The sequence below is a fragment of the Idiotropiscis lumnitzeri genome, chromosome 17 (genome assembly GCF_059441095.1).
Source record: "Idiotropiscis lumnitzeri isolate Australia: NSW breed Sydney's pygmy pipehorse chromosome 17, RoL_Ilum_1.0, whole genome shotgun sequence".
Classification (NCBI taxonomy): Eukaryota; Metazoa; Chordata; class Actinopteri; order Syngnathiformes; family Syngnathidae; genus Idiotropiscis; species Idiotropiscis lumnitzeri.
Genome location: NC_142407.1, coordinates 3,061,216 through 3,080,161, shown reverse-complemented (window position 1 = coordinate 3,080,161; position 18,946 = coordinate 3,061,216). Strand labels below are relative to the sequence as shown.

Below are 18,946 nucleotides of genomic sequence, written 5' to 3'. Positions count from 1 at the left end.
ATGTGTGTTATTGGCATTTTCGATCAATAGATGGAGGGCTGCATTCCGTGAGCTGGCGTGTTTGTGTGTGCCCGGTTCCAGTTTGTTCCCAAGTGGAAAAATCAATTCCCACCGTGGTCACAGAGCCAGCATTGTCATTGTAATGTTGCGTGCATTGTAAAAGAGATTAACACACATTACAAATGCATGGGTAGTGAAAATAGGAAGTGAAGGAAGGACTGGAGTGATCCGAGAGAACTTGTGTATCACTTTGTGGCTGGAGTGTGGATGCTAGATGTTATTTATAGTACATTTAGAAACCAAAGCAGGATAGATCTTTGTGCATAAAGACGTCCAAGAGGGACAAATCAAAATCTCTGGCCGGTCTTAACAAGCGATAGAGAATTTTTGGATGTCGAAAAGATTTCCAAGATGCATTCAATAACAATTTATTCTTGTTGGTTAATGAAAAGTATTGATTTCTACTGTTTTATACAACCGTTAGTGCTGACCAAGCAATTCGATTCGACAAGAATCTGTTAAGCGTCTTTCTAATGTGTAACAGAATGACTCAGTGTCCTTTTCCCATGGATTCATCCATCCATCCATACAAGAAGGACAAAGCCGGATTCGAACCGTGCTCATCCGCATGGTGAGGCCATCATGCTAACCAGTCGTCCACCGTGCCATGTATTCATGCATTTTAAAAAAAAAAACACAAGCAATAAATTTATCTGGACTACAAACAGATTTGGTATCCATAAATGATTTGGTCTTATAAATTAGACTTACACGCAAATAAAGAAATGAAAACAATTTATTTACTTCAGTGAGTTGGACATTTACTAAAGACTTGACTTGCAGTCTTATAGGCATTCACTATGACAACTTCACAAAATCCCACCGAAGAAATTTGGCGTCAACATACATTATAAATCAGATCACAATTAGCAAACAATTGTCGACAATGGAACCCCCCCAAAGAAAAATTGCATTCTACCACATTGTAAAGTCCATTTGAATTTGATTAATGATTGAGTCCTACTTTACGCTGACTTACTTATTTGACTCTTCTGCATCTGCAGGCCCTCTTACAACCATGCCTGGTTCAAAATATCAGTGATACCGCAAAGAAAATGCTGTTAACTTGGATTACCTGCCCTACAATCGCAGGACATTCAGGTTTCAAAAGGATATGCGCACTACAGATGCAGTGTATTGATGTTTTGTTATCAGGCAGCTCTCGCAGCCTTAAATACCTCTGGCTTCCTCTAAATGAAGACCATGCTGCCCTGCTCAATAAATGCCACTGTAGAAGTGTTGGACTATCATTTGACTGATGACACTGTTCCATTCAAGTGCAAAAACCATAAAGAAAAAAAAAACTCAGCATTTTATTTGTTACCTAAGAGCCCCTACTAAGTCAGCACGCTCGCAACATGCGGCCCAGACATAATGCTGTAAAATGTATTTTGCTGTGACCAAATGGTTTTGGGGCCAAGCCGCTGGATGTGTTCATCTCTCAGAATGCGCTCGCATGTCAGCGCTGCAGCCGAGCAACATTGATGACTTGTGACAAGTCGCACGACAGTGACGCTGCGGCAACATTGTTGCAATGCCGCGGTGGCCTCGGAGAGGGTTGCTTTTGTTCCTCTAGTCTCAATGCTACCTGAGATTATTCAAGGTCGCGGGGGAATACAAAGATGCCAAGAGATTAGTGACTCATCGATTTGATTTGAAAACATTTACATATGTTTTCCATGCAGCTTTAACGAGTGGAAGTTTTAAAAGGGTGTTTTATTTTAAACGGTCTTAAAGCAAGAAAATTATCCTTATTCAATTCGTCAGTTATTTGAATTTTGAAATAGTTCACTCAGAGAGGAGTTTGAAGACCATCAACGACATCTTTGGTTGTATTTTTGTTTTCAATCACGTTACATTTCGTTCCTTTGGGTCTATTTGGCCATTAAAGCTATAACACAAAACATACGTCCATCCATTATCTGTATCACTTCTCCTCACAAGGGTCGCGGGGGGTGCTGGAGCCTATCCCAGCTATCTTCGGGGAGTAGGCAGGTTACACCCTGAACTGGTTGCCAGCCAATCACAATGCACACATAGACGAACATCCATCCACACTCACACTCATATTTGAAGGCAATTTAGAGTGTCCATTCAACCTCCCATCCATGTTTTTGTAATGTGGGAGGAAACCCACACAGGCACGGGAGGAACATGCAAACTCCACACAGGAAGGCCGGAGCCAGAATCGAACCCACGACCTCCGCACTCTGAGGTCATCGTGTTAACCAGTCATCCACCGTGCCGGCCTATTACAATACAACACAATACAAGACAACTTTATTTTAGAGCGCATTTCACACCAGCTGGAGCTGTAACAAAGCGCTTTCCATATGAAATTATGAAATTAGAACACAAACTAAAACGCATAAACACACATGGGTACAGTATTGATGTCTGATTTTGCATCAATTTTGCAAGTGGTAGTGTTCTGGCAGAAGCATGTCCTCTCAGAGTGCTCCTTATATGATCAATTAGTGTTAATTTAATACACACTAAGCCATTTTCCATGCAAACTGTTTGTGAATATTAATTTGAGCAATCATTAACATGTGCCTTTTTGAAGTGTCTTCTGTAGAGCCTAACAGCACGTTACAGCCTCATTCCTCTGCCTCCTGTTGTAGTCGTCCTTGGATAATTGTATTGCTCTGCATGGAAAGTTGGCGTAGGTGGAGTGTTAGCGGGCTTTTCACTTTGCTGCAGTGAAATAATAAAGTGTGCTCTCCCCTGCAAGCCTCTAATAGCCACAGGTCTTGTCTCTGTGGCAATGCTGTAGATTTTTCTTCTCTCACGCTGCTTCCTCTGGTAAACTGTATCTTGTTGTCTTTCTCAGATAATCCAGAAGTGATACATTATGTACCCATCTGAGCATTGGGTAAATACACTTCAAGTAAATGTTTTGTAAAGCTATTATCTATAGAGGGAGATACAGCCAGCATGCTCTACATGCCTGAGTTCTGAGAAACACCTACTTCCACTGCTTCCTTTTGGTTATCTTCGGCTGTTGTCAAGGGAGAAAAATTGAGGCACAATGGGCACCCTCATATGAGTGTGATAATAAATGACTTAAGTGGAATAAAACAGGCATCATACACTTACTGCCCACACCGTTAGGAGAGCTTGCACAATTAATGCAATCTAATCTAAGAGCGGCATAAAATTTTTTTTAAAAATCCATCATTCTTCTGATTAGCTTGGTTGGGTGGCGGTGGTCAACCTAAGCAGAGAGGCCCAAATGTCACTTGGTCCAGCTCTTTGGTGGAATCTTGAGGTGTTCCCAACCCAGCCGGGGAGATATAGAATCTCTCCGAAGTGTCCTGGGTTGTCCCCTGGGCCTCCTCTCGGTGAGATGTGTCTGGAACACTTTATCAGGTAAGATCTGGTTCGAATGTTCCAGGGGTGCATCCTCTATCTTGCTCCTTGATGCAGGGGCGCAGCGGTTCTATTCTGTGCCCCTCCCGGAAGACTTTGCATTCCCAGTTGAAGGGATCATGGCTCATCTGGGGATTATCAGGGCTGCTTGTAGCCGTGATCTTGTCTCTGTCTGTCACTGACACATTCTGTGTCTTACCCCAATATACTTGAATTCCTCCACTTAGACTAGGATCTCACACCTGACCTGTAATGTAATTTTCCTTTAATTTTTTAATACGTTAAGAAAAAGTTACATTTATGCTTATGGTGTTTGCGCTCATTGTTATTTGAAGGTCAGCGTTATGGGCGCAGAAGAAATCTTTCCAAACAGATCCTCCAACAAAGGAGCCTGTGCTGGGTCAGCATGAAAAAAAAGAGAAAAAAAGAGGACAAAGTCCATGACTTCATTATTTATCATAGTCTCACGTGAGACCTTCTGGTTGTATATTAATAGAACTGGTTGTCTTTGATCCCATCATTTATAAAACGGTCATTTTGGGACAGCAGCTGTGTCCTCCCTAACCGACCCTGACAAGGTAGGACAAGTACCGTCTGTCTGCTTCTCTTCTCCTTTGAGACAACAACCTCAAACCCTGCTGCTCCCCTTTTCAACTTTGAACATCACAGCAGCTTCTTCTTTCTTCTTTATAAAAAAAAAACCAAAAAAAAACCAAACAATTTGCCGAAATTTATTTCAGTACATTACAAGCCTTGTTTTCTTGCATTATCATAGACGAAATGTATGCTATTTCTGCTTTTTATTAGACAGCTTTTTTTTCTCGTTAAAACATCCTAAACCTTTGACATTCTCGAACTTGTGTGGAAAAAAATATCCCTGCTTTGATGAGAGATTTTTTTTTTTCATATTCGGTTTATTAGACTATTTTTAATAAAAGCTCAAGCCCACAGTTCGACATCCTGGGAACACACACCCTTTGTTCAAATGATTGTTCGAGCTATCCCACTTTACAAATTATTTGCTATACGTATACCAATGGTGGGCCGTGTAGGCCTTCAAGGCCTTCTCTGCTTGTCCTAACATAATCAAGAAATCATGATCATATTCTTCACATTGACGTCATATTATATTCTAGTGTTGTATTTTTAGGTGAGAGTTTTTATCCAATTAGAATTCAGCTAGCTCGTGTTGCCAGGCAGATTTCAGAATTTCTTCGCGCAGGCCTTACGTTGAAGGTGATGAATGTGTTCTGTGATTTGATACTCACTCGTGAGGGGGCAGCGCTATGCGGAATCAACACACCAGTATATTCTTGCTTTTTTTAAACCACAATGGCGCAAGGAGGGAAAAGTGTGTATTTAATTGCAGATACACTTGCGAGGCCATTTTCAAGACAGACCTTTCAAGAGAAGCTAGGTCGTCTGACACTCACTCAGTAGTGCGTAAGTCTCTTTCTGCATATTATTTGTCCAGGTGTAATAAATGATGGTAATATGAGGGGGATTTATTCTAGTAGGGCTGAGTAGGACATTACTGAAGGCCAACGTAAAATGCACAGCCCGCCACTGACGTATACAAATATTCAATGAATCACTCTTTCCTCTAAGGTCAACCAAACTTAATGTGTGGGGAACAGTGCACCCTGCCCAGTAATGTTTCAATTGGTTGGTTTCCTTTCGGAATGTAAGCTGTCTGAATGCCCAACAAGGAATATTTTTCCAAAGTTTTTCTTTGGTAACAAACCCTAACACAACTATAGGCTATTATCTAAGATTTGTGCGTTACTAGGGAGTACAATGCTGCAAATTTACATATTCACAAAAAGTGGAGCTGTTTTTCACACTTTTTGTACAAGATGGCATGCCATTACACTTCCATCCTCTCACCTCACCTACCATCTCAGTGTAAAACCTCTTCGAACACTTCTCAATACTCCTCTTATTTGTACAGAAGCATGTAATTCCTGTCCTGTGTTTCATTTCTTCCCCGTATTTCTTGCTCAGATAAACATTGCCTCTGCGCTGAGTTTCGAATGCACACTAGGTACATATTGACTTAATAAAGACAGTTTTACGATTCCCCGACTGCCGACATTGACCTGCAAGGCAGCAGTGCCAAAAGAGTTTCTGGAAGATGGGAGACAGCCACACAGCTTCTGCTTCTTCCTCCTACGTTTTGTGCAGTAGCAGGGCCTAAAACAACAACAAAAATGTGGATGAGGAGGGAAGGACGCTAAGTGGAACACATTCAGCAGACCCTTTATCGGGAACACCTGCATATTCAAAAAACATCCAAGTAAAGAACAAAGAATTGATGTAGAGTTTATTTACCCAGGTAAGCCAATTCAGAACAGATTCTATTTCCATTCTTCCATCCAATATCTGAGTCGCTTTTGTTCACAAGGGTCAAGGGCGTGCTTGGAGTCTATCGCAGCTGACAACGGGCAATAGGCGGGATACACCCTGAACTGGTTGCTAGCCAATTGCAGGGCACTTCACAAATAAAAAATAAAGATAAAGATGTCCTTTAATAGTCCCACTATGGGGAAATTTGCAGTGTTACAGCAGCAAAGATATAGATCACACAGAGGCATCGGCGTAATATAGCCGTTAATGTATAACATTAGCAGCAGACATTAAGAAAAAGCATGCAAATATACACAGTATATACGTATATACTCAGATCCCCATGCATATACACACTTAGGTCCCACAACATATACAAGTATATGGAAACACTCCTAATGTTTGTCCATGGTAGAGAGGGGAAATAAATAAAAACGCTGCAACGATAAAAAAATACTGAATGATAGAAAATACTGCAATGAAAAAAATACTGCAATGATGAAAGTACTGTAATGGTAAATGTACTGCAATGATAGAAAAAATACTGTTGTTTTAAATGAATGGACGGAGAAATTTAGTTTCGTTCTGGCTGCTGCCGATTCAAAACCAGCGTGCATCATATGCTCCGAAACCATCCCAACATTGCGAAGCGCCGCTACAAAACAAAGCACCGCCCTTTTGTGCAAAGTTATCCGCTGAAGTTTGAGGTGAGCGCACGCAAAAACATCGAACTTCGAGTGCAGTACAACAGATTTTTACATTTTCGTTTACATCCCAGCGCCATGCAAACGAATGTTCACTAAAAGCATCATGGATTTTGGGGAAACATAAAAAAAACATTCAGTGATGGGGAAGTTGTGAAGGACTGCTTAAATGCGGTTGCACAAACATTATTTTAAGGAAAACACAAAGCCCAGATGTATGAAATAATCTACCAACCCAATGGCCCTGACTCCATTCCAACCCAGATTTAAGTCACTGGCAGGGCAGTCACAAAGTCATTTTTTCTCATTAAGAGAAGTTAAAAAAATTTTCAAAAGAAAAGGTGGTGTCAAAGCTCATTTTGAATTAGTTTTTCATGAGGACAGCAATTTTTATTGATTGTGTACTGAACATGTTAACCTGGTTTACTTGGATAATTAGGCTTTCCGTTTTTTTTAGGCTGATAACTCTTTGACTAAAAAAAAAGGTAAAAGATGTTAACTCAATGCTTAGCACTTGATATATTTCTGCAGGAGATATTTTACAGTTTTTTTCTGTAAGTGGCACCCTTAAATTCCTGGAGCCACACTTTCTTGAATGTGAAATAAACGCCTTATATTTGTTTGACTGGCAAAGGTGTTTAATGGGAACATTGCTAAATATTTAGTATATAAGTGCGCTCTGTTGAAAATGACTAAATATGGAAACGAGATAAAAATGTGAACATAGGCTAGACATTAAGGGAAGTTGGACTTTGGTTCGGACCTTTTAATTGGAAGAAATTTTTAGTCGTGGACCTCTGTGACTTTTAATTGAATACCTCTGATCTACAGTATTGCACTTTATAATGGTCTTTCACTTATATAGCGCATTAACCACCTATTTAGGCAGAAATACTGTAATAACATACCGTAATTTAATCTAATGTAAATATGCAATTGGCAGAAACATTGTCATTTTTTTTTAAACAAATCTCTATTATTTGGTCAGTTCACACTTGTGAGTGTCATTACAAATTACTGATCTAGCTTGCTAGCTCTCGCTGATGATGTTAATGTAGGTGCAAACGTGACGAAGCGGCCTGTGAGTATGTCGTGTTCAAATATAAGTTTTTTAAAATTATTAACTACTACTAATTATGAAGGCCTTGGACAGATTACATTATACGTCGGTTTAAATCTGACTGGACAAAACAAAAAATAAAATTTAACAGCCCCGTGCATGTAGTGAAAGCAGCCAAAACGAAGACTGTTGGTATTGAATGGATAATGGCCCATGGAACAAATTTTTGTTTTAAATGTTGAACAGTGCTTCTGACAGTGCTCAGGCTTTGCTGGCCCTGAGGGTTCACCACCGAGTGAGTAGAGGTAATTCTTGACTCCCAGAGTGTCCCTGCACTGACGCCATTCTCTCTCTGTGTCACCAGTCTGCTCTCAGTTCTCCCGGGGAGTTTATGCCATCTTCGGCTTCTACGACAGGAAGTCCATGAACACGTTGACCTCCTTCTGCGGGGCGCTGCATACCTCCTTCATTACACCCAGCTTCCCCATCGACGCAGACGCGCAGTTTGTCATCCAAATGAGGCCTGGCTTGCGAGGTGCCGTTCTCAGTCTGCTGGACCATTACAAGTGGGAGAAGTTTGTCTACCTTTACGACACCGATAGAGGTAAGAGCTTCTTTCTGGCAAAACTGCTTGCCTTTGCAAATACTGACATCCAGCAGAAGACAGATGAGCTGTGCTGTGCATCTGTTCTTAATTATAGACTGTGCCGGATGAGTCTCTCATATGTAAATCCACTACCCTCAATCATCGGATACATTTGAATCGATGCCTTTAACGACACGAAATTGCTTCATTATGACATCTGAATGTCTTGCTCAGTCACTCATTGCGTCCCGTGAAGTGAGTCACCCGCAGGTGCGGCCGATCTGCCATCTCTTCTAATCCTAAACACTCTCTCTGGTTATCATTTATCTCTTTGTCATTTCCATTTAGCTAACAGGATTACATCACGATACAACGTAGCGTATTGTAAATTCTCCAATGTGTTGCACAGCTCTTTGCTCCCCTCATTTAGGCCAACTTTTTACAGACTGTCCCTCATTGTTGCTGGTGAGGTATTTCTTATTTGTTGAGATTTTGTAGACGCATCTAAAATTGAAACTTTTTTTGGGTGTTGGCACAATCAAGTTCATTTGAGCATCCCTAAAATTTCACTGATGATAGTACAGTATTAGTTATTTTGCATTTTATTACTTTATTTCTGAAATTTGGCTGAGCACTTAACACATTTGTCTCACAGTTCTGTCAACCCCAACATTTTCTCTACAAGAATATGTTCCATGCATCCCCACTAGTCAAAACATGGTATTGTGAATTGTTTGGGGAGTATGAGTTAAGCAGTAAATCTCCATGTTGTCACTTCTGTCAACTGAAAATGACTTCACAGTTGTTCAGGGCTCAGGTAACAACTAATCATTGCTCAGTTTCAGAGAACAGGTGAGCCATGATTGGTTGTTACCTGAACAAGCCCCGAGCGACTGTGATGTCATTTTCAGTCAACAAAAAGTGACAAAATGGCCGCCCCCTGAGTTGGCTAAAAACAGACAGATTTTGCTGCATAATGCATATTCCACAAACACAATATTAATCACAATGTCATGTTTAGACTAGTGGAGGTGCATAGAACATATTGCAAAGAATTTGGTGGGGTTGACTTCCCCTTTAAAAAGAAGCTCGCTATGTTAAGTTTTTGTATAGTTGCACAATGGGCCTCAGTGACCCGAATTCTCTGGTTAGTTGATTCGACCATATAACACCACTTTTGGCGTCATTAACGTTTTGAATCACTCATTCTAACAGGGTATGTAAATTATCTTTGATGGTTTTAAAAGTGACTGAGATGGTAATCTCTTTGGGTTAAGATTTTTAAAGGGGAAAAATACAGATTATTAAAACAAGATCTTTCTCAAAGTGGTATTTTGTGATTTTTACCACCGGTTTTAATTAAAAATTGCTCTTTTATTGCTACTCATGTAGTGGTTCCCACACAACAATGGTATGAATAGTTATTTGTCAGAATGTGCCCTGCCACCGACAAGAAACTAGTCCAGGGGGTGGTCTGCCTTTCACATGATGTCAGTACGACCCACCTGTAACCCTGAACAAGCAGCATAGAAAACAGGTGTTTGGTATTTTAATAATTTACTAATTGCAAAACGTGTCTGCTGCACATTGTGACTTGGTGTGGAGCACCCCTAAAGTTGCATCTAGAACATTCTGCTCCTAAATGTGCCAACGTGTTCACAAGTGCATGTTCCAAGTATTTTTAAACTGACACAGAGCATTTCTAGGACAAGAGCACTCCTTTTTTCCATTGCTTCCCCCGCCTCGCTTTACATATTTCCCTTTCAGGTGGGTGTCTAATCATTAGCTCACTCATGCAACTGACTCTCAGAGATATTTGGTAACATCAGCCGAATCAATTTTCTTTAAACTCTTTTCAACCCCAAAACACTCCAAAGCTGAGTCATGTTTGAACTCGTCAAAAGACAATCTCAAATTTGCATGGGCGAGGACGTTTGTTTCATTGAGCTGCCCGACACCTTCCAGTGGCAGATTGCAGAAGCTGATAATTAGGCCACTGGTGAGACGGTGACAAAATGATTAAGGCGTGTGTAACCTCTCCTGAGCACAATCATCCTTCTCATCAGTGCCTCATGATGCGGCCCTCATCGCTCCTCCCGATTGTGCGACTTTGTTGACCGACCATCCTTAGCACTCCACAGCCAGACACAGTGTAAACACCACAGCTTCGGATGGATTCCCACACGCCGCACAGCTTGTGTTTACTGAGAGGCACTTTAGCCTGCCTATTTTGGCTGCCTCATCCCTGTTGTTCCTTTGCTGCAACACAGTCACCACTCATTCACATGGCAGCTCGAGTTTCATCAAAGCAAAAGGAAGGGGGCAGGAGTGGGATGAGCAGAAGGCTCAGTGGCTGTGCAGATGAGAGGACAAAAGTAAAGACCAAACACTTAGACATTAATCAACTAGCTGTTAGACCACACTACTTAGTTCTCATCTTAAAACATTTAAAAACACTTTTGAGTTTAGTGTGCACGAATTTGAGTCCCAACCTCCTCAATCCAATTTGGGGTGATGCAGAACGAGTTTGTGAGATATGCCTAAAGAGAAATTCTGGAACGACATCTGGACAAGTGGTGCAGATCTCATGGGAATGATAACATAAGTAAAACCTTTGTCATAAGAAGACACATGCAAAACAGTATCATGAATGTCATAAAATGACTCTGAAGGATTACAGAAATAATATTAAAGAAGGTTACTGTTATGTTTTTCCAGAATATCTGGAAAAGATCAGGATTCTTGAAAACACAGACACAAAAAATAATTTCAGAAAAATATTTATCTTGCAGAAAAATTAAATCAGGCGCCAGACTGACAAAGTACAACAAATGACGCTGGTGGAAAACACACCAGGAGAATAACGACTAGAACAAAAAAACACTTGCAAAAGGCAAGGACAAAACACGGAACAAAAATCGCTTGTCACAGAAGGACAAGGAAAGCCAATTCACGAGAAAGCCTGAGCAAGATAGATAACAATAAACAAGGAAATTACTTACAGAAGAAAAAAGATCAAAAACCAAACCAAAAAAAACTAAAAGTCTATTAATTCGCTACTTGGTGACATGAACGTGAGCAAGGAGGGATATTCCAACACTGAGTAGTCGGCATTGTGTCCTTACATAGTCCAGTAATCATGAGCATGACGAGTTACAGGTGCGTGGCTGGCCGGTGCCTCTCTCTAGCCAGTGACGCCATGACCCGGAACAGAGCGCTGGAAGGAAACGCCCCCACTCCAGCTGGACAAAACAAAACGTAAACATGACGAGACAAAAACGGAACCATGACAGTTACAAATGTCACAGTGAATTTATATTTTTACAACAAAATTTCAGTTAGGACGTGGTATTGATAAAAATTTCCAAAATTGATTCAGTTCGATACATAAGGGCCCATTCGAATCGATTCACTTTGCTTGATTGATTCATTCAAAGATTTTGCGCAGTAACAATTTTACTCTCATATGGAAGGCATTCTCAGAAGACCAAATATTGCAAATAGAAGAAATTCCTTGCTGTAACTCGGTGCATTACTTAAAATATTAATACTTACATTAACTCATTCACTGCCAGCACAGGTAAAGTTGCATTGTATGAAATGAATGTACATTTGGGCTTCTATACCCGTCAATGACAGTGAATGAGTGAACGAAGAATTGAAGCCAATGCAGTTACATTTATCATGTACGTTTTATTTAACATGACCTGATCAAAACAATAAATACATCTGCCTTCATGCTAGTTGGCGCTGACTTCACTGTTTCCGCCATTTTGTTTTGATACGCTACTTTTGTGAAGTGGCAAGATCTTGCGTGACACATGAAGTCAGGCAAATTTATTGGGAAAAAGACTTTATTAAAATAATTGATATATGGTTTTATGAATCGATATCGGGCTATGAAAAACAAAATCGATTTAAACCGATATATTGATTTTTTTTTAAAACTCAGCCCTAATTTCAGGCTACACACAACACAGCTCTTAACATTGATATACAGCAAGTGCCCAGTGACTTTCTGAACCTTAACACTGCAAAAACAAAGGAGATTGTCGTCGACTTCAGGAGGAACAAGACGGTGCCGCCCCCCCTCTGCATCGAAGGCGTGTGTGTGGAGAGGGTCCACACGTTCAAGTTCCTGGGAGTACAGATCTCCGACGACCTGTCTTGGACTCACAACACCACAGCAGTGGTAAAGAAGGTCCACCAGCGTCTGCACTTCCTGAGAGTCCTCAGGAAATTCAACCTGGACAGGAAGCTGCTGCTAGCCTTCTACCACTCGTCCATCGAGAGCCTGTTGACGTACTGTGTCTCCACCTGGTACAGCGGCTGCACTGAGGCGGACAGAGTGAGGCTCCAGAGGACAGTCAAAACAGCGCAAAGGATTATTGGCTGCCCTCTCCCCTCACTGTCGGACATCTACACCGCCCGGTGCCTCAGAAGGGCTCTCAACATCGTCAAAGACAATACCCACCCAAACTCACACCTGTTCGACCTGATGCTCTCTGGCAGGCGCTACAGGTGCATCAAATCAAGGACCAATAGACTGAGAAACAGTTTCTTTCCGAGAGCCATCTCCATTCTGAACTCTCACACACACACGAGAACACCCTTACCTTGCAGAACAGCATTGTGATGTGTTTTTATATACCATATTCAGTACTGAATTCCTTTGCACTCTCTTATTTATTTATCTAATTTATATATTTGTCTGTATTATTGTTGTATTGCACTGGAGAGGGGAGCCCTCTAATCTCGTTGCACACTTGAGTACAATGACAATAAAGGGATTTCTAATTCTAATTCTAATTCTAGTCATACGTTATGCTGTAAAATGTTTTCTCTTGTTCTCAAATAGTAATACCATTCCTGTCAAGTCATGTAAATTCACACACTCACATCAATAATGCCCACGACCACTTCCAACTTCGACTTAAGTGTCAAAGGAGAATACACATTTTCCGCTGTTTTGACTTCCCTTTGGTTTAATGAGCCAATACTTGTGTCCAGATTCTATATAACCTTACTGTTTTGTCAGCAAAATATTTGGTATATAACACATGTCAGAATGAAAGTGTGGGTTAAAGATGAAATGAGAAGCATGATTAAATAGGATTCAGTTGTGGACTTTGTCCCACCCCATAAAATATTGCCTGAAGCCTTAATTGCCATCAAAAACTGTAACCGTAAAATTGGATTTTGAATGCATGATAAGACCAAATCAAATAGAAACCATTAAATGTATTCATGTATGAACTGCGCAATCAATTTCCAAATATACAGTTCAAAATGCAAAGTGTATCACATAAACGTAAATGTTGGCGACGTCTCCCTGTGACAGCAGTCTGCAGCTGATCTAAAAGGAACTGACACTCCAACTATGATTCGGAAATAATGAGCTTAGTTTTATTTTCTCCCCCCCCTCCGTGCTGTTTCATACAGCCCATTCCGCACCACAACAGTTTACCGTTTGATGATCATAAGTGAGAAAAAAGGAGGAAAGTCAGACAGACATTCTCCTCAAGACGGCAGTTTCATCAAAAGACGAGAAAAGCATTGCACGTTTTTCTGCTGCAGTGTGATGTCATCTGCTTGTGGTAATTGTACTAGCTTTGAAATGTCCTCATTTAACAGCCTGCTGGCAAAAAAAGACCTCTCGAACTGGGCAACATCTGGTCGTCACCAGCTGGCCACTCGAGTGGGACCTTGCCAGGTTTATTAATGCTTATCTGATTTACTGCAAATTCTACTTAATCCAGAGTCCTAATGAGCAGTTTAATTCATCTGAAAATGAAGCTCCAACCTGCATTCTAAAGTATGCTTATTTGCTTTGCAGATGCATTTTTTCCATTGGCCTACTTTAAACAATAATAGTGTTAAGATAAATGAAAAAAAGAAGATAATAAGGTTGCAGTACTTGTGAAAAGAAAAATGTCAGATTTTGTTTGTAAAACTATAAAAATAAACTTCTCCTTCTAAAGTTGATGCTACGGGCAATGTCAATTAATCGATATAGTGTTTTCAAGTCGCTGTGCGCACTTTCTTCAGTCATTCTCCTCACATTGGCCCCATACTAGGGCTGAACGATTTTAGGAAAAAATCGTTTTGCGATTTTCTGACAGATATTGCGATTTTGATTTAATTTGTGATTTTCTTCACAATGTACAGTGACCTTTACAAACATGACAGAAATGCCATTATACTATTAAAAACAATAAAAGCTATAACTGTAGTAATGTAGAGACACTAAAGAAGTTTTGTGAGGGGGGCAGTTCTTTCACAGGTTTTTAAAAACTACTTTCTGTCAAGTATAATTTTGTATTCCTGTGCAATTGTGTATGTGAAAATGCATTTTTTTTAAACTCCAAAATGTTTTACATTTCGTATTAATGTAAATTTCCTTTGTACATAATGTCAATAAAATCATTGTCCCATTGCAAAACTAAATTGATTAAAATATATAATTTGGAGACCTACTATTGCAGGCATCACCAAATGGCGGACCCGGATCCGGACCGCGGGATGATTCGGACCGGACCCATAGCCAATCTATGATGATTTGTTTTCAGGGCGCATTCGCAAACGTTGGCGCTGCAATTCCAGTAAATACGGAAAAGGCGTCACTGATTTGAGCCAATCAAATCTTTTGTTTACGATCCACTGCCAATTGCGCAGCAGACCGGAAGAGAGTGCTGCTGACAGTATGCCTTGCTAAAAAGTTAGCGAGGTCGATGTGTCTTGTTTTAAATGAATGGACGGAGAAATTTAGTTTCGTTCTGGCTGCAGCCAATTCAAAACCAGTGTGCATCATATGCTCCGAAACCGTCGCAACATTGCGAAGCGCCACTACGAGACAAAGCACTGCCCTTTTGTGCACAGTTATCCGCTGACGTTTGAGGTGAGCGCATGCAAAAACATCGAACTTCGAGTGCAGTACAACAGATTTTTACATTTTCGTTTACATCCCAGCGCCATGCAAACGAATATTCAGTAAAAGTATCATGGATTTTGGGGAAACATAAAAAAACGTTCAAGTGATGGGGAAGTTGTGAAGGAGTTATTTAATGTGGTTGCACAAACAGTATTTAAGGGTGCCACTTCCAGAAAAAAAACTGTAAAATATCTCCTGCAGAAATATATCAAGTGCTAAGCATTGAGTTAACATCTTTTACCTTTTTTTTTTAAATCAAAGAGTTATCAGCCTAAAAAAAAAACGGAAAGCCTAATTATCCAAGTAAACCAGGTCAACATGTTCAGTACACAATCAATAAAAATGGTTGTCCTCATGAAAAACTAATTCAAAATGAGCTTTGACACCACTTTTTCTTTTGAATATTTTTTTAACTTTTCTTAATGAGAAAAACGAGTTTGTGACTGCCCTGCCAGTGACTTAAATCTGGGTTGGAACGGAGTCAGGGCCATTGGGATTTGGCGGATTTCACACATCTGGGCTTTGTTTTCCTTTAAATTCCTGGAGCCACATTTTCTTGAATGTGAAATAAACGCCTTATATTTGTTTGACTGGCAAAGGTGTTTAATGGGAACATTGCTAAATATTTAGTATATAAGTGCGCTCTGTTGAAAATGACAATTTTGAAACTATATAAAAATGTGAACATAGGCTAGACATATCAGGAAGTTGGACTTTGGTTTGGACCTTTTAATTGGAAGAAATTTTCGTCGTGGACCTCTGTGACTTTTAATTGAATACCTCTGTACTATTGTGTCGCTTTCAAAACTCAGTACTATGTGGCCTAAATATTGTTGATGTGATTATAAAAATTTAATATATGACTGATATCGAACCTCTTCACCATGATGACGTCAGCCGTTTCTGTTTTCCCGTCTGAGAACGTCTGTTAATTGCTAACGTAGCAGTCATCTTATTTTATGTCCTGATACTTATTGATTGAAATACAACATTTCTGTTCATAGCTGCTGGCTCTCTGCCCAACGCGGGTCTAACAAGACATCTGTGAAAAGTCGACTGTACACCAAAGCACTTGTTTGGGTCCTTCATGACGCTGTATCTCACATTAGCAATTAGAACGCTTAGCGACCCATTGTTTGCCTCTTTGGTTAAAGCGCAACTTGTTAGTGGGGTCGTTTATTTTTCATCATAGAAGAGATGATCAGCATCACGCAGCTCTTTGATGATGCAGTGCATGGACTTGCATACAGTACAAATAAAGTCCGTACTGCTGTGGCGCAAGATAGCTTGGCACCCTGCATGAAGAAATTACTTCCGGCACTATGGACAGCGCAACGCTTTTTTTTTTTTTTTTAAATCAGTAATGTGAGACCTGCTTCGCGAATGTGGGGCACGAATCGCAGCTTTGACGATCTTGAAATCGCGTTATGCCAGATAGCCATTTCGGTCCCAAAAGATACATCGTTCAGCCTTACCCCACCCCTCAACTCTTTCATCCAATCGCATCGCAATCGAATGCTCATCCAATCACATTCACATACCTTCATGGCATAGGTGTCGGAACTTGTAAAACCTTAACAACAAATCACCTAACATAACTGTAGGGTCACTACTAGTTATGGTATATAATTGGAAAGGAGAGGCAGCATTATTTATATGGAACATTTCATAGACAAGGTAACTCAATGCGCTTCACATAGTTACAAAACAAAATTTAAAGGCTATTGACTATTGTTGTAAAGGAAAAGTACATTTAAAGCAAAAAATATTAAAGACATTTCAAACTGCAAGAATTTAGGATGTTTAAAATCAAAATAGAGAAATATAAACTAGTTTCCTAAAATTACTAATAGAACGTACAGTGGAAGAACATGATTTTGCACAAAAATATTTTAGAAATGCTCTAATCATAGGTATTGGTAAAAAGCACAATTTCTAATCTGGATTTAAAAGCGTTTACACTTGAGGCTAATCGCATTTCTGTCGGCAGCTTAAGCCGCTTGTGTGCATCATAACAGCTAACTGCTGATGCACCATGTTTGCTTCAAAATCTGGATTCTGTCTGAGTCTGCTGACCTCAGAATGCTCGTTGTAGTCCAAGAGCATTACTGTAATGTATTCATGACAAGCTTTTCACTGATTTATAGACCAGCAGCAGTGTTGTTTTCGTCAACGATGACGGTGACGAAAATATTTCGTTAATGCCCCTTTTTGTCATGACGACAACGAGACGACGAGCTAAATGAGGTTATTTGATGACGAAAACATAACGTGACGTACATGAAATTTTCGTTGAGGAGACGGGACAAAATTCTTAGCGTGTGGTTTGTCACACGCTCGAAATTGATGACATCCCTTCCCTTCCGTCTTTCAAAACTTTGGAATGAAGCGCAACCTATCTGTCGTTTAGGCACACCCACCACCGGGACAGCACGCAGGGCGTATGCGCCGCGCACGCACCGTCACACATACTGGTGTCACACAAATACGTCTCCGGTCATTCGTGTCGGCTCGCACACACTGACACACGTTCCTTTGACGGACCATGGCGACAGTGACACTCGCAAATCTACTTTGCTCTGATAACCACAAGCTGGTGCGAGTAAACCAGACATATGTCTGATAGAGTTTGTACTTGTGCTACTGTACTGTAGAACAAGTCTACTACAAGTCTATGTTGCTAAAACATTTTGATTTTGTGTTGCTTTAAGTGAAATAAAGCCAGTTACCAAATAAAACGTTTTGGTTCTCGGCTTATTTTGGACCAATGAGCATTGATTCCACTGTTACGTTATCTGTTTGTCATGCATAATCCTTAGTAGTCCAACAGAAAATCTTTGCTATTGGGTGGAAACCTTGTATGGCTATTTTTAACTAAAACGGACTAAAACCTTTTTGAGTTTTGGTCTAATAAATTTACAAAAACTAGACAAACTTTTTTTTTTCCGTTTCCGTCGACTAAAACCAACTAAAACCTTTTTGAGTTTTTGTCAAGTAAAACCGACTAAAACCATTTTGAGTTTTCGTCGACTAAAACTAGACTAAAACTATCACGAATAGGAATGACTAAATCTGACGAAAACTATTTTCATCCAAATGACTAAGACGAAGACTAAATCTAAAAGGCCTGCCAAAAACAACCCTGACGAGCAGGATAATTTAATTTAAGTATATTCAACAGCTGACTGTGGGCCAGTGTAGTCTTTAGGACTTTCTAATATGTTCTAATCTCATTGTTCTGGTCAATAACCAAGCTGCTGCTGTTTGATGCTCTCAGTCAGAAGAGCATTACAATAATCCTGGTCTGCTTGGCACATGCATCCCTTCAATCTGGATATAATTTTCAGGTGGTAAACGGCTGTTTTAGTGATTGATTTGATGATGACCACTTAAAGTCTGATCCAATCAATCAGCACTCCAAGGTTTCAGACTTGGTCTTTAGTCTTTAAAGACAGTGAGTCTTAAGTATGTCCGAAAAGCAATCTTCTTCTCTTGATTGCCATAAACAATTACCTCAGTTTTTGTGGTTTTGTTGAAGGAAATTCTGATTCATACAGTAGTTAATTTATTTTAAACAATGACACAGCATCTTAATTGAACTGATGTCACTTGGGGACATTGATAGATGTCGCTGCATTGCCATGATAACCAACATTGGCGTTCTGATGCGTCATTATAGTTTCTATATCTCTTTTAATATGCTGACGTATGCCTTTTCAGAATGGAGTACTGAGATCACACAGGGAAATCTACTGTCCATTGTGCTGCTCTGCCATATGTAAAGTCCATAATGTAGAACCCACGCTTCTTTTTGTTGTCCTTGTCATAAAGTGTAACAATTTATCAACCCTGACAGCATTCTCCTGCCCCCTGCACCAAACGGCAAT

At 40.1% G+C, this 18,946-nt stretch overlaps 1 protein-coding gene across 8 annotated transcripts in view; it reads left to right on the top strand.

Annotated features, from left to right (window-relative positions):
• Positions 1 to 18,946, top strand: part of LOC148319712 (glutamate receptor 3) — a 91,165-nt gene that overhangs the window by 16,604 nt on the left and 55,615 nt on the right. For 7 of the 8 annotated variants that reach the window (XR_015839578.1, XM_088279289.1, XM_088279286.1 and 4 more), the window contains exon 3: positions 7,907 to 8,146. Coding sequence is in view for 7 of the 8 variants with exons in the window: in XM_088279289.1 (XP_088135415.1) it covers positions 7,907 to 8,146 (240 nt within the window). In the remaining variant the exon portion in view is untranslated. Of the gene's footprint in view, positions 1 to 3,974; positions 4,011 to 7,906; positions 8,147 to 18,946 lie in introns of those variants that run through there. The other variant, XM_088279287.1, reaches the window with a different exon arrangement.